Source organism: Drosophila kikkawai, chromosome 2R (genome assembly GCF_030179895.1).
Source record: "Drosophila kikkawai strain 14028-0561.14 chromosome 2R, DkikHiC1v2, whole genome shotgun sequence".
Classification (NCBI taxonomy): domain Eukaryota; kingdom Metazoa; phylum Arthropoda; class Insecta; order Diptera; family Drosophilidae; genus Drosophila; species Drosophila kikkawai.
This window is the reverse complement of record NC_091729.1, coordinates 23,632,938-23,651,381: the sequence shown is the minus strand read 5'-3', so window position 1 is coordinate 23,651,381 and position 18,444 is coordinate 23,632,938. Positions and strand designations below refer to the sequence as shown.

At 47.0% G+C, this 18,444-nt stretch overlaps 6 protein-coding genes across 10 annotated transcripts; 4 read left to right on the top strand and 2 right to left on the bottom strand.

The window, feature by feature from the left end:
- The first annotated feature begins 68 nt into the window (after positions 1–68).
- Pal2 (Peptidyl-alpha-hydroxyglycine-alpha-amidating lyase 2) lies at positions 69–2,641 on the top strand. The gene is made up of 6 exons (XM_017169450.3): positions 69–765; positions 1,017–1,215; positions 1,271–1,384; positions 1,439–1,526; positions 1,587–1,686; positions 1,744–2,641. Exons 1-6 carry the CDS (start codon positions 317–319, stop codon positions 2,045–2,047), a joined length of 1,254 nt encoding a protein of 417 aa, XP_017024939.1. The 5' UTR covers positions 69–316; the 3' UTR covers positions 2,048–2,641.
- On the bottom strand, positions 2,194–10,223 carry LOC108076389 (anillin). 3 transcript variants are annotated; one of them, XM_017169223.3, is made up of 8 exons: positions 9,911–10,223; positions 9,419–9,850; positions 8,639–9,356; positions 7,462–8,441; positions 5,284–6,099; positions 5,018–5,218; positions 4,034–4,867; positions 2,194–3,974 (listed from the first exon to the last, which is right to left on the bottom strand). In XM_017169223.3, exons 1-8 carry the CDS (start codon positions 9,917–9,919, stop codon positions 3,342–3,344), a joined length of 4,623 nt encoding a protein of 1,540 aa, XP_017024712.1. In that variant the 5' UTR covers positions 9,920–10,223; the 3' UTR covers positions 2,194–3,341. The 3 variants fall into 3 exon arrangements, with proteins under 3 accessions (XP_017024712.1, XP_017024713.1, XP_017024715.1); XM_017169224.3 differs by having other exon boundaries at positions 4,034–4,861; XM_017169226.3 differs by having other exon boundaries at positions 4,034–4,849; positions 9,911–10,222.
- angel (protein) lies at positions 6,231–7,460 on the top strand. The gene has a single exon (XM_017169227.3). The coding sequence runs from the start codon at positions 6,365–6,367 to the stop codon at positions 7,418–7,420; it is 1,056 nt and encodes a 351-aa protein (XP_017024716.1). The 5' UTR covers positions 6,231–6,364; the 3' UTR covers positions 7,421–7,460.
- Positions 10,224–10,534: 311 nt separating the features above from the next.
- mRpL43 (mitochondrial ribosomal protein L43) lies at positions 10,535–11,439 on the top strand. The gene is made up of 3 exons (XM_017169384.2): positions 10,535–10,783; positions 10,845–10,951; positions 11,016–11,439. The coding sequence occupies exons 1-3, from the start codon at positions 10,647–10,649 to the stop codon at positions 11,348–11,350; spliced, it is 579 nt and encodes a 192-aa protein (XP_017024873.1). The 5' UTR covers positions 10,535–10,646; the 3' UTR covers positions 11,351–11,439.
- On the bottom strand, positions 11,376–14,994 carry sigmar (Tumor necrosis factor alpha-induced protein 8-like protein sigmar). 3 transcript variants are annotated; one of them, XM_070284647.1, is made up of 4 exons: positions 14,749–14,994; positions 13,197–13,455; positions 12,711–13,003; positions 11,376–12,649 (listed from the first exon to the last, which is right to left on the bottom strand). In XM_070284647.1, exons 2-4 carry the CDS (start codon positions 13,288–13,290, stop codon positions 12,374–12,376), a joined length of 663 nt encoding a protein of 220 aa, XP_070140748.1. In that variant the 5' UTR covers positions 13,291–13,455; positions 14,749–14,994; the 3' UTR covers positions 11,376–12,373. The 3 variants fall into 3 exon arrangements, with proteins under 3 accessions (XP_070140748.1, XP_017024872.1, XP_017024871.2); XM_017169383.3 differs by lacking the exon at positions 13,197–13,455; XM_017169382.3 differs by lacking the exon at positions 14,749–14,994 and having other exon boundaries at positions 13,197–13,263.
- Positions 14,995–15,427: 433 nt separating this feature from the next.
- On the top strand, positions 15,428–18,369 carry l(2)dtl (WD40 domain-containing protein denticleless). Its single transcript, XM_017169170.3, has 2 exons — positions 15,428–15,608; positions 15,884–18,369. Exons 1-2 carry the CDS (start codon positions 15,566–15,568, stop codon positions 18,178–18,180), a joined length of 2,340 nt encoding a protein of 779 aa, XP_017024659.1. The 5' UTR covers positions 15,428–15,565; the 3' UTR covers positions 18,181–18,369.
- The last annotated feature ends 75 nt before the right edge of the window (positions 18,370–18,444 follow it).

Below are 18,444 nucleotides of genomic sequence, written 5' to 3'. Positions count from 1 at the left end.
TTATCCCTTTTTTATCTCCACAAAAACCCCCCTTTTACCCCACTGTGCAGGACCAAGGCGCAGGCGTCGCATTGAAAGCGAAAATCGAAAAGCGTGGGAGCCATTCACAGTCCGTGTGTGTGTGCGAGTGCGTTCGAGTGTGTGCTTGAACCAGAGTCAGTTAATCTTTTGCCAGCTCAACATTTAGACACCAACACCGCCAACACCAACAGATGTTGGCAGTGCGGAAAATCGACTGAGCGCAGCCACAGGCCAAAAAACCAAAATTTGTTTTGCCTGACAAAAAATCACAGGACTTCCACATAACAAAAAAATAATGTTGCGCCTTCCGTTCGCGGCCCTTCTGGCTCTAATAAGCCTTGGGAGCGTGGCGCCCACTGGCAGCAGCAGCAGCAGCAGCAACCACCTGCCAGCGGGTCTGGGCATGGATGTGGAGCTGGAGCCTGCCCAGGTCAATCTCAACGAGCGCTTCTTCGACCAGGTGCGAGCCCTCATCAAGCGGCGGCTGCAGGAGAAGGAGCTCTCGAAGCCTGCATTGGAACAATCGGAGCAACCGCTGCCACTGGTGGTGGACGATGCCGTTGCCTTGCAAAATCAACGCAGCTACGACAATGTTCCCATACCGGCTGCCAGTGTTCCAACTCCCGTGCTGGTGGAGAACTGGCCCACGGAGCAGCATAGCTTTGGTCAGGTGACCGCCGTGGCAGTGGATCCTCAGGGCAACCCCGTGGTGTTCCATCGTGCCGAGCGCTATTGGGATGTTAAGTAGGTCAACAGCTGTCGCCGCCTAGTAACAAGTGTCTATCCCATATGTATAGAAAGCAATGCCAGAAAGGGGGGAAATGGGTTTTCAATTTTTTTGGGGTCAAACTATGATTTAGTTTTAAGTTTTTAAAAGGAAAAACTTTAAAGTTAAAGCGGAGATTTGATGGCAATGCAAATGTATGGGCCGTAGGCATCTTGTTACTAAAAAATCTTTTTTATTTATATTTTAACGCTTTCTTCTCCTATTTTAGCACCTTCAATGAGAGCAATATCTACTACCTAATCGAGTACGGACCCATCAAGGAAAAGACCATCTACGTGCTGGACGCGAAGACGGGTTCCATCAAGTCCGGCTGGGGTTCAAGTATGTTCTATATGCCACATGGCATGACCATTGATGGACATGGAAATTACTGGATCACCGATGTGGCCATGCATCAGGCTTTCAAAGTAAGCTTAAAAGCCTAAACCCGGGATTACCTTTACTAACAAGTTCTTCTTTTAGTTTAAACCCTTTAGCAACAAGCCGCTGCTCACCATTGGCAAGCGTTTTAGGCCTGGCTCATCCGTTAAGCATTTGTGTAAGCCCACTTCCATAGCAGTGGCCACCACGGGAGAGGTGAGTAAGGGAGGTCTAGTTGAGAATTTTTCTTATTTTCCTATTTTTCCACAGTTTTTCATTGCCGATGGTTATTGCAATAGTCGTATATTGAAGTTTAATGCTGCTGGTAAACTATTGAGAACCATTCCCCAGCCACCCGGTGCGTATACGTAATATTTTGGTTAACTCTGAGATTAACTAACAATCCTTGTTTCTTTAGAGTTCCTGTCCCTGCAAGTGCCACATGCCATCACCCTGCTGGAACACCTGGATCTCCTGTGCATTGCCGATCGGGAAAACATGCGTGTGGTGTGTCCCAAGTAAGAGTATTTATATTCTTTCTCAGTGCAGTTTAATCCTTAAGCTTATCTTTGCAGAGCTGGCTTGATTTCCTCCCATGGCGAGGGTGAACCCGCAGCCACCATCCAGGAGCCCGATCTAGGACGCGTCTTTGGCGTGGCCAGCTATGGCGATATAGTGTTTGCCGTCAATGGACCCACTTCGATGCTGCCCGTGCGAGGCTTCACCATTGATCCCCGCTCGGAGGCCATCATTGGTCACTGGGGCGACTTCAAGAATCCCCACTCCATGGCGGTCAGCGTTAACGGTTCGGCACTGTATGTGACCGAGATTGGGACCAATCATCAAACGAATCGCGTGTGGAAGTACGTGCTGGCCTGAGGCTAAGTCAGAGGAAAATCCCCCCATATAACAAAGAAAAACCAGGCCCGACTCACACACACACTGCGCACCTGCATATCCCTAGACCTAGACCCCCACAAAATAGCCACAGAAGACTAGAGCCCAACCAGAAAACAGTTTTAAAATCATTGTCAGAGATCAATAGAGAATAGTAAGTGCTTAAGTTCAAGTGTACAAGTTATAAGTATGTAAATTGCTTGAGAAACAATACCACAACAAACATAACCTCAGACTCTCTTTATGTTTTGCACTGTAATGAGCAAACGAAAACGAAAACCAAAAACGAAAACGAAATTACATGAGAAACGCAGCTTAAAGGTAATAGTACATATACTTAAAATGTAATAGCTATGCGTTTAGGCACTAACTAGGCATGAATGTGAGGATGTGGGGCGGCGATAACCGGGACACCCGAAGCGCGCATATAACGTACGTACATTGTGTATCATATTTGTAACCTATGTATATCAAAAATATATATATATATAATCGACTATCTGTATCTTATCGTCTTATCTCGTAGCCCCCCATGTAAATTATGTATGTAATAAACTGTTGTTGTTGTGACGTGAACGGCAAAAGTCCATAGAAAAAGCAACGGGGGGTACTATATATGTGGTATGGATGTACATATCTGGATAGTTTTCTATTCACGATATAGAAAATATTTTAAATTTGATATGTTGATACTTGAAATAATCAAAAATATCACATTTAACTTATCAATATCATCCAGAATATTCGATGTTTTATATAATTTTTGGTCTCTTGAAAGACAATAGGGATGTACATATATATTGGGATAATTTAACGTTCAAAATATCGAAAATATTGATACTTGAAATATTCAAATATAGAATTTAAGTTTTTTTTAAACTTTTTTTCTATCGAAATTTTATCAAATTTCTTTTAATATTATCGTTATTTTAACATTTATCCCATATTTTGTTATATTTAAAATTTCAATATATCAAAGTTTACATTATTTTCCTCTCGATATACATCCATAGTTCCGATATTATTGACTATTCACCCCCCAAAAGGCCCAGGAATGTTTACTTTCTAAATCTACAGATATATCTTTCTACAATTTAACTTAAACTCAATTCCAACGGCAAGTTTGCATGGCAAACATTCAAATTTACAATTCCCGGAGAATACCAAAATATATATATATAAATACATAACGTAACACAAACATAGATAAAATATAAAAAAAAGGAGGCAAAAAAAAGGCGGAAAAATAAGGAATATCTATGGAATGCAACACCTGTCAGGTGGCGCTCAGCCAATGCCTGGCAAATCGCAGAGCCTCATTCAAGTGTGTTAGCCATTCTAGCAGCTCCGCTTGAGTATCTGCCGCAAAGAAGACACCTGATTCGTATTCCGACTGCTTGCCCTGGACCAGAAAGCTCCTGGCTCGAGCGCACAGCTCTCGGGGAGCTGCCGATATATCAGTTTGTCCACATCCCGGCAGTTCCATGGTGAAAATGGGTGATTCATCTGCCAGATTGTGCTCGTGCTGCCAAACGGATACGAGCACACCATCCAGGCTGCACCAGCGGCGGTTCCAGTGGTGTCTGCTCTTAGGATCCTGCACGTTTAGGTAACCAGCGAAATGGATCTTGGGCAGACGTAGATCCACTCTGCCTGTGATGGATATACCCGGTCCCAGATTCGTGGACTTGGAGTGTGGACTTAGAGGAAACTTCCAGGTTTTCGAGCTGCGCAGGCAGATCTTGTCACCAGATCTTGTCTCACTGGCCACCAGTTCAAAGGGAGCTAAGTCCATGGCTCTCAGGGTAAACGACGCATGCAACCTAAACCGGGAGATTATGTTTTCTGGTCCAGAAGAACCCGCTGAAGAGTTGGAGTTGGAGGAACCCAGATTGCCACTGCCACGACGCTGCAAGGTACGAAATATATAAGACTCAAGCCTGGCATGGAGAGCTATGTACTACTTACCAGCGATTTGGCAGGCTCCAGGGAAAGTGTGGAGACCTTGCGCAGACGCAGCATGAAGATCTGGCAACGCAGCTCCAGGGAATCCGACCTTTCATCACTGTAAAACTCCAGGCCGCAGTCCCTAAAGAAGGCCGAGCCATTCTGACACTCCACCGACTGCGTGGAACGTATGACACCGCCGCTCTCAAAGGTGCAGATAAAGTGATAGTTGAAGAACATATCCAGGCTCACATCGGCCCTTACAGGCAGCTCCATCGCATCAATCAAAAGGCACTGGGAACGCCCTGGATTTTCAGCAGCTACAACAGCATAATCCTCACTGAGCGGCGCTGCCTTACGCAGGCTAGAGAAAAGCAGCAATCGCTCGGCCTCCACCATCTCCGAGGAGATCTCCAGCTCTGGCATTTGGCGGCAGATACTAACAGCCTGGGCCAGTTGCTCGCTGGTGCTTAGCGACTCGTTCAGCAGGGAATCCAAATTAAAGCTGGCATAGTAGGTGCTACTGTCGCACTCCCCTGCCTGGGACTGATCCCGCGACAAATTCAAACTCTGAGCCAGCCGCTGCTTTTCGGCTTTGATAAAGTCCTTGCCCTTGCGATACGAACGACGCAGGGCATCCTTCAGCAGGCGATAGCGAGCCAAAGCGCTAACCGACATCAGTTGGCTCTCACTGGGCAGCTCACCCAAACTAGAGCTGTTGTGGAGGACGGTCTCCGCCTGCTGGGGCGTTGTGGGGCAGCTGAAGCTGAGATTTTGACGCAGCGGCGTGGCTGGGCCATCGTTAATATCAATGCTTAGATTACCGGCGGCGGCAGGCTGAAAGACAAACTGAATCTACTGAATCAAAGTTGATGAACCAACAAATTTGTGTATTTTATAAGAAAGCCATGGATGAGTGTACAGTACAGCAAGTGATGATGGATAGAAGCTATTTACAGTGTATACAGAGTGTATCCCTTAATGGGAGTCAACAAAAATCTCTACCTTGGTGGTGAACCTCTGGCTCTGCTGCTGTGGCTGCTGTTGTTGCCTCTTTTTCGGGGTACTTTGGTTCTCCGGCTCGGGTTCTATCTGCCCTAAGCCGTACTCATTGGTCACAAAAGAAGAGCTGCTATAATCCGCATACAGCTCTTCCACACCTTCATGGGGCAGGTCATAGGACACGGAATCCACATGGGAAGAGGTCTAAAAGAGAGTTTTTTCCAAGTTGTAAATAAAGTTTGAGGTTTTTTCTTGTATAAATCACTCACATTGGGCACTTTCTCCAGGCGATCTAGCACTAGTTCACTGCGACACAAGTTGTCCAGAAAGATTTCACTGCGCTGCAGCGAGAGTTCCGAACGGGAGAGATTCCTGTTCTTTTTGGGCGGCGAATCCTTCTCACTGATGTTGTTTAGCGAATGATGAGTTAGTGGCGGTGGTGACTTAAGCTTGGGCTGATGAACCACCGATGATCCGGTGCTCTGACTGGCCGAGCAGGAGGTGGTCTCGGAGCTACTGCCTGGCTCCTCGGGCAAAGGCATGAATTGAAAGAAGCTGCCGTTTTTCAGGGATTCGTGTAGGAAGTGACCCAAGGCCAAGGGTGGTTTAGGAACTGCAGCAATGGTTTGCTGCGCCGCCTTTGTGGTTACTTCACTCTGTACTAACTGGGCTTTAGGTTGCCCCATCGGAACCCTGGTTACTTCATCTTCACTTTGCACTACCTGTGCCTTTGTCTGAGGCGAGTTCTTGGGCGTCTTCTGCACCCGGGCGTACAGGGCACTAAGATCAGCGGGCGAGGGCGAGGGCACTGGCGTGATTTCACTCACATAAGCTGTAGAGCTGGGCGTGGATGTGGCCGTGGAGCTAATGGTAGGATTATTTGGATGTGCTGCAGTCCTGACCTCATGATGGGGACTCCCCCTAAACCGCAAGCAGTCTTCCTCAATCTCTGAATAAATGGGCTCGCTGTCGGCTCGTTGGCAATTGGTCAACCGCAAAGTGGTGGCCACAGAAGTGGTGGCCAGGCTGCTGGTAGGTCCATCAGTGCAGTCAAAGCTAGGCACAGGATCAGAGCGAGAGCAGTCCTGTTAAGAAAATAATAACACACATTTTGAATTTCGATAAAGCAACGCGCTCTGCTTGTTATCGATAACAATCTCTTATGCAACCCAGCCAAGAAGAAAGGAACAACTAAAGCAAACAAGGCAAAAACAGCTGACTGAAGCATTTTCTATCCCCTCCCCTTCCCTTTCGTTGTCACATTCGAAGCCAAAATTTCAAGTTTTATAAATTTAACCAAATAATAAGGACGCGAGACGCTTTGGCCGATGGCGAATCACAACTGAGGAGATGTACAAAGCCCTGCTCCGCGCATTCCCCATCGAAATTCCCAGCGCCATCGCCAGGCGTCTCAATATCACGAATAGCGTCAAAGTAAAACGCACGAAAATGGAAACGAGCTACGACTTCAACCGACGCTGGACACCAATTCTGGGTGCCAATGGTGGCAGGAAGAGCATTAACAACAATAAGGCGGCCACCTTTAAGCTGGTCTCGTACAATATTTTGGCCCAGGACCTGTTGCTGGAGCATCTGTATCTGTACCAGAATATCCAGCAGGAGTTCCTCACGTGGCGTCGTCGCCAGCAGAACCTTCAGCGGGAGCTAATCCGTCTGAATCCTGACATCCTGTGCCTGCAGGAGATTCAGTTCGATCATTTGGCCCCGTTCATCCAGGGTCTGGGCATGGGCAGCGGCCGACGGCTGGCCTATGTGTACAAAAAGAAGACCGGCCAACGGACGGATGGCTGTGCCATTGTCTATGACTCGACCAAGTTCCAGTTGCTGGATCAACAAGCCGTGGAGCTGCATGATCCCGATGTGGCTCTGCTCAACCGCGAGATGGTGGCGTTATTTGCCAAGTTTCGCTTTAAGAACTACCCAACTCCCAAGGAATTCGTGGTGGCCACCACTCATTTGCTGTACAACCCAAAAAGATCGGACGTGCGCTGTGCCCAGTTGGCCAGAACTCTCAGGGAGCTAAGCACCTTTGCCACGGACGACACACCAGTGGTCTTGACCGGCGACTTTAACAGCGAGATATTCAGCTCACCCATCCAGCTGCTTATCGGCGAGGAAGGAAGAAAGGAAGCCTGCAAGGAGACGGATACTATGAGGTTCGATATCATAGATCCGGGCGAAGGCACTGTCTCCACGTACCAGGACAACTGGATCACCGTGGACTACATCCTGCGATCACTCTGCTCGAAAAGCAAGCACAAGCTGCTGCCGATCAGCGTCTACTCACTTCCCACGATCCAAGCCTGCTTTCGCGTGGGCAAGATTCCCAATCACTATCTGGGCTCGGACCATTACGCCACAGGCGCCATCTTCAGTGTTATTTAGATCTTAAGATTGTCCCCTCATTAAAGTGTTGTACAACTCACCCGAAATGTTCTCACTGCCCGGTCGTCGCTAGCCTCCAGATTGGCCCGTATTTTGCTCAGCAGGTAGCCCATCTTGTTTATGGTCACATCGTGGTCAAGATCCTTCTGATACGAACGATAAGTGGCCGCCGTTGTGGGTTCTGCTTGAAAATCTAGCTTGCGAGCTCGGTTGGCACGTGGCAGTTTCTTTGGCGGCGTTGGTGCCTCCACCTTGCGCTCAAAGTCAAAGTACGGCTGCTGGCGAGTGGATGTTGTTGTGGCGGAGGGCGTCGTCTGCATGGGAGAGTGGTAGCTACCTGGCGGCGACTGGGATTGCAGATCCAGCTGCGATGTGGAGGTCTGCACGCCCACGGTGCATAGCTTGGGAGGTGTTCTAATCTGTGGTTGCTCCTCCTGCTGATTCGATTTCTTGGGTGAAACAAAGCGGAGAATCTTGTTCTTGGAGTTATTAAGAAAGTTCTTGGACTTGGTTCCCAGCTTCTTAGACTTGTTGCTCTTCCAGGGCGACAAATTTCGCCACTGCTCGCCCCAAATGAACTTCTGGCTAGCCTGGCCGCCAGTGGCAGTGATCTTGATTCCTCGGGGATACTTGATGGGCGTGTCCTTGTATTCCATATTGGAGGCCAGATTCTCGCTCATGCTGCCATCCACAGTGTCCAGGGAGATTTTGGGAACCACTGGCTGCGGCAACTGCCATCCAATTGCCACTTGTGGCTGAGCTGGGGCATCGTGTGTCTCGAACTCCTTGGCCTTCTGCTTGCCTTCATAGTTGAGCATGTCGCTGATCTTGGGCTCTGTCCAGCCGAGTATGATCTGCTTGGATTCGGCACTCTTCCGGCTTTGGATGCCCGTCTCCTGACGGATATTCCTAGCATAATGCGAGCCACGCTTGGACTCCACCACGCGCTCAATATCGCTTAGAGAAGGACAGGTGGGCAGATGTGCCTTGCTAGGACTTTTCCTGGGCTTTTCCACCTCAGCTGCAAGGGTAACTGAATCAGTGAAGCAAACAAGGAGGCAAGGATTCCATAAATGAAACCGTAACTCAAGATGTTCAGAAACAAAACTCTTTATTTTGGCAAATATGTACATTTGGTTTTTTGGGTAAATCTAATTTGGCTGGGGTTTGGGGGTTTGGTTACGGTTTCATTTGGGGCCTTGGTACTTGGCTACTCACCCATGGGATAGGATCTGCGCTGGCTCTCCTTTGACTTGGTTAGATTACTGACTGGGACACGGACGCCTCGCTTGCGCAGAAACTCGTCTAGAACACGCTCTGCTTCTCGCACAGAGGGATTCGTGGAGGTGAGCGAGGTGCCGTCCGTGAGACTGTGAGAGCTGCATCTTGGTGGCTTTGGCGGCGGTGGCTTTTGACTAACCCGAGATTTGTACTTGGCTTCTCTTTGGGAGAGGCGCTTCTGCAGAAGACGTCCGCCTCCGCCAGAGCTGCGTCGAGAGCCAGAGCTTCGGCGACTTGAGGGCTCTAACGACTCCTTCTCGTGCTTCATCTCCTTCTCGTACTCCTCCTCCACAGCGGACTCCTGCTCACTGATGTTGGAGAGAACAGGAGCCGAGGGCTTGTACTCTATGGCCTCGTAGCTCGCTTGTTTTGTCGTTGTGGTTGCCTTGAGAGTTTGCGACTGAGTGTTTCTCCTGTGCCTGCAAGTGGCTATGGGCAACTTTTGACGATTTACCCGCACCTCGGACACCACACAGTTGTCGCGCAGCTCCTGGATGATGTGTATAAGCGGATCACTGTCGCCGGACACGGCTCGCAGGCGACTGACAGCAGTTAGAGGAGACGTGCTCGAGGATTTCACATTGGCTGGTTCACTCAGACGGCGTTTTTCCGGCTGCTGTTTCTCCTGACTGCCCAGATTGTTGTGCTTGGTGGCCTGGAAAAAAGAAATAACCTGGTTTATTAAGGGTTAAATTAGGAGTTAGATTGCTTGCCCACCTTGCTGCTCTCGGACCGCCTGCTGCGCCGGGGCAGGCGCACGTGCTGGTCACGTGGCGGCGCGGTGGAAGCGCAGTCGCCACTGTCGCTGGTAAAGCAATAGCAGAAGCCGTTCTGGCAAGGTTTGCCCTTGCGCTCCTGCTCCTTGTTGCATCGATTCTGGTTGATTAGGTCTGCGTCCATGGTCCGGCGCGTTCTTGGCTCCCGATTATTCCTCGGCAAGTTGCTGTCGCAGTCGCGACTGTGGCTGGACACCCGGCGGGTGCGGCGTGCCCGGAACTCGTCGATGCACTCCTGCAGACTGAACGAGCTGGTCGAACCAGACTTTGCGGAGTCTTCTTCCTCCTCGTCCTCCTCCGTTTGCTCCTCCTCCCCCTCTTCGTCGTCGTCGGCTAGAACATGTTTGGTGGAGAACTTCGAACCTGCAAAAGTCTGTGTGTGCCGTTGTTTACATGGTTGCAAAAGCGATTAAAAATGTGTTTTTATGCTTACGGTGGCCATGTTTTCGCTCTATTTACAGATGATAAGACACGAGGCCAGCTCGGTGCGTGCGCTCCACTTTTACACGTTGCACACGCTTTCTACTCCGCTTCGTAGTTTTCCAATCAAAAGAAAAGCGACGCCGCCTGCATTTCACGGTTTCTCTTTTGTGCCGCTTCTTCGTACCTTTATCAGACCAGAGATGGCGAATGGGAGGCGTCTGTCGGCAGAGGTGAGCGATTATAGGCTAAAAGTAGCTATGATTTAACTTTTTTTTTCCCCTTGTTTCTTTGTCATATCTAAAAAGGGCTTACTGTGTTTAGTAATTTTTGATTATGCATTAGTTATTTTAAATTTTTACATAGTTCTTTTACGATTTACTAAATTCTTGTACTTGTTAGCTACTTAGTAGCTAGTTCGTAGCCTCCTCACCAGTGTTGTCCAGTAAGGAATATTATTTATTAATAATAAAAATTGAATAAATAAATGTTTAAAAAATGCAAAAATTTAATCAAAATTAATGGGTTGGTTTAAAAATTAAATTAACGACAACGGTAATTATTTTTATTATTATTATTAGTTTAAAATTTATCCTTTTGAAAACCGCCAGATCTAGCGGTAAATAGCTAACTGGGCAACGCTGCTCCTCGCCGACAAGAAACAGCTGTCAGCTGTTACGTCGTCTCTAATTAGGAAAACTTGTTAAAAATTAATATTTAAGCAAATTTGAATTAAAAACAAATACAAAATGTCAAACAGTCACTTGTTCATGAAGTCGGGCTTTCCACGGGCTCCCCTGCAAAATGGCCTGGGGCGCTATGTCTGCCAGCTGCAGCGAATCACTCTGAAATTCTGCAAAAACAATGGTTCAAGCAGAGGCATGCGGTAGGTTAAATTCTTTAATTAAACTGTAAATGTATTAATTATTAAAATTCCAATTACACAGAGACTTTATTGAGAACCACCTGGTGGACTTTGCTAAGGAAAATCCTGGTATTGTGGTCTATGTGAAGCCCCGACGCCATCGCACACCCGTTTTGGTGGGAGAGTATTGTGAGTCTTCAACAATTTAAGCTTCTAAAACGTAGTTTTTAATATTTAATAATATTTCTCGTAGTAAATGGCGATCGTGAATGGTTGAACTGCAGAAACAACACCCAGGAGGAGATCTCCAAGTGGATAGACCTGCTAAAGACCCAAAACGGCAGCTCCAGCTCTCTGCGTTTGCGTAAAATGTGGCACACGGATGTGCCCTCCATCCAGGGACCCTGGACACCCTTCCTGCTGCGTTCCCCGGAGACCCAAGGCCAAGTTTACCCGAATACGGAGGCCTCCAAGCCGCTGGAGACTCCACAATCCGCCACCGAGAAGCTTATTGAGCTCTTCCGTCAACAGCAACTGGAAGCTGGCGAGGAAGCCCACGATTTGCTCAGCAAAAAGCGGGCCGAGTAAATAGATTTATAAGGAGTTAAGGATGTTTTCGGTAATTGTTGCTTTTTATTTTATCAACAAATAAATATTTAAAATCTAAACGACTAAAATGGTGCTTGAAATATCGAAATTATTGTCCCCATTAGCGTTGTTTCTCCGATAGTTTCGATATGTTTCGATTTCAAGTACTTGGAATATCATTTGTGGGAACCGCGCAGTGTGGGAATATCATCATAAATAATGCTTAAGGTTAGTGACCCCTTTGAGGCTTGGAATACATAGAGAAATACGAAGATCAATAGGCAAAGGAGTCTGGGTGATAAACAGGTTCTGGTGACAACTTAGCATGGTTTACATCTAGCACACACAGGTGAGTTTAGGTGACGCTGATCCGCTGATCAACAAAGGTTAATTAAGTACATAGAAGTCTGATTCAGACGGTGTTCTTTAGCGAGTTTAGAGTATCAAAAAGTAATTGCTTTTCTTGTGCTTGAAGTATTTTCCATTTAACACTTGGTCTTACGCATATATAGTACATATACATATATAAAGTTACACGCACACACTTACTATATACGGTCAACGACTTACACACCAATTAAAAGAAAAGCATTTTGCTCGAGTTTACAATTTCCGTTTGGTGAATTCCTTTGGCGAAATGCATTTGGTTCTTCCTAATTATTACAAACTACATCATTATATATATATAGACTTGAGTACACATACAAATATTAACGTTAACGTTGTCATCAAAAAATCAATAATACGGACGTCTTTACACTTTTGATATTTGTTGTCAATGATATATCACCGATTCAAATTAAATTTAACTCTGTTTATGCCTGGCTTTCCTTTGTTTTCCTTGTGTCTTTTCTAGCTTTTCTCCCCAACGCTCTCCCTATCTCTGTTCTCTATCTAAATCTAGACTTTTGTATTTTGGTGTTGGTGGGTGCGCTTATGGTTTAAGCAAGCTGGCTGCTTTTTGGTTTCGATAGAGAAATAGCCTTTCATAGCACGCAATGTCAGCTTAGGTCTGCATTCCCTTCAAATGTCACCCATCTCCATGGCGGCATTAATGTCAGACACGATTTTACCCATCACCTCGCGATAGGGGGAGTCGGATCGGAAGGCAGTCTCCAGCAACGTTGCCTCGCCAAAGAAATCGAACACTTCGTCGATGCGACCCAGCGATTTCTCTGTGAGATGCGGCTGTACAATGGACTTGAGTGCCACATGCGATTCGGCAATGGACTTTTGCAGGTAGGCCAAATCGAAAGTAAAGTCCACCTCATAGAATGATATGATGGAGAGTTGGGTGTTCTGAAAAAAACAAAGAATGTGTTAAAGTTAAAGAGAAGAATTAAGGATACCAAAAACTCACCTGAAACTTCCTCTTAAAGTTCTCCGCCTTTTGCAGCTCCTCGTCGCTAAACTGATTATTCCGGTGCAGGACTCCAATCTTAATCACAATCTTGATGATATTCTTGATCAGCTTCTCCGCCTTGGCCTTGTTCCCGGTGTGCAGTTTGCACAGCCTGTACAGGTTGTCCAGCAGCGAGGCCGTTGTACCATCAATGAACGTCTTGGCTATGTTTTTGGTGGCCATGCGTGAGAGGATCTTCTTCTGCGCCCGCAGCCCGATATCGTGCGACTTGAACACATTGTCGGCCATGACTAAAGCGGAAAGGGAGGGGTCCCCGAGGAGTGGTGCATACAGAGAGATTCAGATATTATTATCGTTGCATATTCATTGACGCGAGGCATTGTGGCGGAGCAACAAAACGGAGAAAAAGTCAAAAGAAAACTGAACTGAACTGAAGACTGACAACTGAGAAGCAAAGCAGATCCGCACTATTCAGCGGTTTACCTTCCAAGTTCCAGTAGTCAACGCTCCACAGCAGCAGACATTGTCGAAGCGTCGACATGTTGGTAGCCTGTTTATATTTCACACACAAGTACATACATATATTACACCGATTCCAGAGGCGTAGGCATTGATAAGAAATTACAAATATATTGAAGAAACAAAGCTCGATTAGGCTACATTCATCATCATCGTAGTATCTTTAGATAAAGAAATAACCTGCTTCTTTCTTCGCAGCGGGTTTGGTAGGAGTTCTTTGTTTCTTGACGGGAATGAGGGAATAATAAAGTAAAGACTTGATAAACAGAACTTAAATGTGTTGTGAAACATAATAAATTGCTTCCTAAACAAGTTTCTGTAATTATTATTATTTTAGGTATTATTTGTAAGGAATTTGGTTTTGTTTTACGTTTAATTACTTGTTTGTATGTTTAGAAATTCTTTTAAAGATAAACTAATATTATTTTATAATATTTAACAAAATTAAAACTCACTTAAGTATAGGAAATTGTTTTTCATAAAAAAATAATATAGTTTTTTTTTAAAGAAGTTTAACTGTAATAATTTTCCATGAGTTTTAAATAAATAACATTGAAAAATATTTACTTATTTGTTATCTTTGATCTTTCAGATCTATTCCTTCTTAATCTGAAGAAATTAAAGAAAATTAAGCTTTTTATCCTAAATAAATCTACTTAGTTCCCCTTAATGAATCCAAACTGTAATAATTTTCCATGACTAATGTACATTTTCACGGGAATTATGTACAATGCGCCGCTATAAATAATCACTATTGACACGAGGCAGTACATAAAACTCAACTTGAGACAGCTGGAGTGGCGGAAGCTTCACTGTATCAATAATGGATGACCAACTGTGCCCGTTGGTTGGCGGTATCGCCTATATGGAGGTTCGTTCTAACGGCTTCGGAGCGCGTGTCGTACGTGTCAGAGCCTTAAATGGCAATGCGGCGGCAGCTTTTTCCAACTGTCCAAACAAGGAGTCTAGACCAGGGCTAGCAAAGACCAAGGGAATTTGTGTGTGCGTGTGTGTGTTGCCTCCCGGGAGGGGATTCCCCGCGGGTCAACCAAGTTCAAGCTCTCAGATACTTATTATTATCCCCACCTAAGCTCAATCTAGAGCAGTGCATCCGCATCCCTGGTTTCTAATTTAACTAAGTGAGCTCCGGTTCCACTTAGATAACGTCTAACATATAACCGTGCCATGACACGGACCTCTCCAAATGGTTAAGGTCACGCGAAATGCAATAATACGGTCCGAAAGGAGGCCTAGCCCTGAAAACTTTGAGTTGGGCCGTGTGGGCGGTGGGCGTTGATGCCCAAGGACATAAGTGGAATGCGGAAGTGCGCTACAGCCAAGGCACTCGGCCTCTTGAGGTCTCCTTCTCCCCTTTCTTGGCCAACTTTGTGGGCCAACTTTGCTGAAATTATCGTGTGATTTTGATATTTGATATTGATTGCAACAGGCAGCCCCAACCCCCTTTCTCTACCTCCTTTCCCCCCTGTATGCCACAAATAGCTTTGGCGCGCCTCACCTGTGTTTTTGTTGCTGCAGTCCTTGGCTTTATCCTTGAATCCTGCGCTTGTGTGCGTTCGTGTTTGTGTATCCCCTCGGCGTTTCTGGTATCCAAAATCCTGGCGCTAGCAAATAAAAGGGGGCAGCTGCATTGAAATGCGTCGGTTTCGAACGATTTTCTGCGGAATTTAATGCGCAACTTCGATTAAACATAAAACAAGTCAGCGAAACAGCAACAAAAAAACAAAATATGAGCCACAGTGTGACCGGGTTGGACTAACTGAAAATATCACAAAATATAGCCAAGATAGAGAAACTAGTATTAGTAGTTTTGGTATATTTTAAAAAAAGCGCCAAATAAATTATAAATTTGTTAATTATACAATTTAAAATTAGATTATATTTATTTATATATTATTTTAAATTAATTGTTTAATATCTTTTAAATTAAGCTAATTAAAATAACACTTAGATTATAAACAAGAACTTTAAAAATCAATTATAAGGTTACTTTTTTTTAAATAATAAATAACTGATATAATCACATTAATTTTATATATAATTAAAAAAATCTACAAAAATTATATACAATTCTATAACAATAATTAAGTAAATAATAAAATAATTATCAGCTTGAAAAAAGTTCAATGGTTTTTTGGTATATTTCTAGCTTGAATGGTATTTCCCACTTGCTGCAATTTGGTCACACTTTCAAAGGTCCAGCTGCGCGAAAAAGATTTTCGATGCTTCGTTGGTTGTTTTATTTCTTAAGAAATAGCAATTAATCCAGTGGGAAAACGCGGAAAACTCAAAGCATTTACATAGCGGCCTCCAAGATGAACATATACAACAAACTGAGGGCCAGGGAGCACGGATTCGGTGAGTTTCTGGCTTGGCGGGAGAATCCCACTTTTGGCGCTCGAATTTCCTGTGACTAAAGGTGTCGATTTCAAAAAGGCTTCAAATGAGTCTCGGGCGTTAACTGACAGTTTAAAGTTAGAGCACTACAATCCTACCTGTAGGATGCGTAGTTGGCCAAAAGAATGCTTACTGGCTGCTCCCTGGGAATTTGCTGATCGTGCAATATTTCGAGGGAAAACCATGACAAAGCCACGGCATTAATTTCACAAATGTTCTCTCCTTTCACATTAAAGCCAACGATCGGACATACGACTTTGCCCTGCGCCGCCTATCCGTTGCCAAGGAGGACAGCTGGCGGGGCATTGCGCCGGCCAACTACTGTCCGGACTTCAACCCAGAGCCGCCGATCTTCTCCGCCAAGTTTGCCAACTGCGATGGCTATCGACACATTCTGGCGATTGCCAACGAGGACGGCAAGATCACGCTGCAGGACACTACGCAGAGGAATCAAGAGCCAGAGGAGCAATCCCTGGCGGGTCCCCAGTGTCACTACAATGCCGTCTTCGACTTGGAATGGGCCCCGGGGCAAATGCGCTTCGTTTCCGCCTCGGGCGACCACACAGCCAGGTTGTGGGAGGTGGCGGGCTCTGGCATTCGCGGCCTCAACTCCTATGTGGGTCACACACGCTCTGTAAAGTCGGCGGCGTTTAAGCGCACGGATCCCGCTGTCTTTGCCACCGGCGGCAGGGATGGCGCTATTCTTATCTGGGACATACGAGCCAACCTCAACATGGACCTTACATCGCGGGTGGACAACTGCATCTACAGCGGACACACGGGTGGCCCGGGAACGCCAGTCTCTCAGCGAAAACAGCGCACGCGGACACCCAAAATGGCATCGAGTACCACGTCGAGCAGCATTACGGGCCTGGCCTTCCAGGACAATGACACGCTGATCTCTTGTGGAGCCGGCGATGGAGTGATTAAAGTGTGGGACCTGCGACGAAACTATACTGCCTACAAGAAGGAGCCGCTGCCCAGGCACAAGCTGCCCTATGCAGGCCACTCCACCTTCCGCGGTTTCACCAATCTGATTGTGGACGCCGCCGGCTCCCGGCTGTATGCCAATTGCATGGACAACACTATATACTGCTACAATCTGGCTTCCTATTCGCCCCGCCCGCTGGCCTGCTACAAGGGCCTCCTGAACTCCACGTTCTATATCAAATCCTGCCTGAGTCCGGATGGGAAATATCTGCTGAGTGGTAGCAGCGACGAGCGAGCGTATATCTGGAATCTGGACCATGCAGAGGAGCCGCTGGTGGCCCTGGCTGGGCATACGGTGGAGGTGACCTGCGTGGCCTGGGGCTCCAGTCACGATTGCCCCATTGTGACTTGCAGCGATGATGCCCGGCACAAGATCTGGCGAATTGGACCGGATCTAGACGGGCTGAGTGAAGCAGAGCGTGCGGAACAGTATCGAGGAACTGCCTCCTATGTGAGGGAGTTTGGCAAGAAGACTTCCACGGCTCCATCTGTGGGGAATCACAAGTACAATCTGCGTGAGCTGGAGTCTACGCCGAGGTCACTGAAGCGACTGATGGACCAGAACGAAAGGACTCCCGGCTCAATGGAGAAGGTTACCACCAAACGCTCTTTTCTGGAAATGCTGGGAGTGGCTAATGGCGAGGCAGAGGCCACCGAGCAGCCCCAGAAGCGAGCAAAACCTTTGGAATCCCGTGGCAGACGCCTATTTGGACCCTCTAGCCAGGAGAGCACCTGCCGGCACATAACGCTGGCAGCCATCAACGAAGAGGAGGCCTCGCCCAGCAAGCGGCAAAAGGAGAATTCAGCGGCCGACGAAGTCTCTCCTCTGCCAAAGCTGCTCAGTACGCCCAATCACTCGCCATTGAGTGAGAATGTGAATCATGTGTACACCTCCCCGCCCACAACTTCGGCGGCGGCGGCAGCAGCAGCAGCTGCTGCGGAGTCTGCCAATCCAACGCCGCTCTCTGCCGTCATCTATTCGCCCACCTCCAACCTGCCCAACTATGTGATTGACGGCGAGGCGCCGCATCTGGGCATCATGTCGCCCAAGCGCAAGGCCAAGGAGAAGGTGGACTGGCTGACGAACATCCGCAAGCAGAAGCTTATGAATGGCCGGGCCCATGTGACGCTCAGTGATAAGATGAACGAGGATCAGCAGCAGGCCGATGTGCTGGCCTCTCCGCGTCTCCAGAGTCTCCGGCAATCTGAGTGTAGTCCTCGGTTGCAGGCCACTCCCCGCAGGCGCATCTCTCATACAGATGGAGGCGGTGGTGGCGGCGGAGGCACACCCTCAGGGGGTTCCTCATCCCACAGCCATACCCCAACCCAGCCCAGGACGCCCACCTCGAGTAGAAGAAACAGCGAAACTACGCTGTTGCGTTTCTTTAGCATTCAAAGGAGCAGCAGTGTACCGGCGGAGGAGGGTATAGCCACTGCTGCTCCCTCCTCCCCCCTTCCAACGGCGGTAGCTGCTCCCGCGACCACGTCCCTAAGCATGCGTACGCCCACCACGACGGCGGTGGGCGGTGGAGGTGGCGATTGACGCGGAGCAGCGAGCTTCATTTCATACCATAATTGCACTTGTAGTTTTAAGCGGACATTGTTTAAGTTATTTTTTATTGTAGATCCTAAGGTTGCATCTTTCGCGGGCCGGGTTTGGTAACCAACTCCCCCGTCCCCCTTTTGTACAAAAGACTAAAGTACCCCAAATAAAAAGTAAATCAATTTTTAATTCTCTTTTTTGGATTTTTTTTCGTCCTTTTTAGGCTTTAATTGAAATTAAAATTTAAAAATTAAGGTTGTCGAC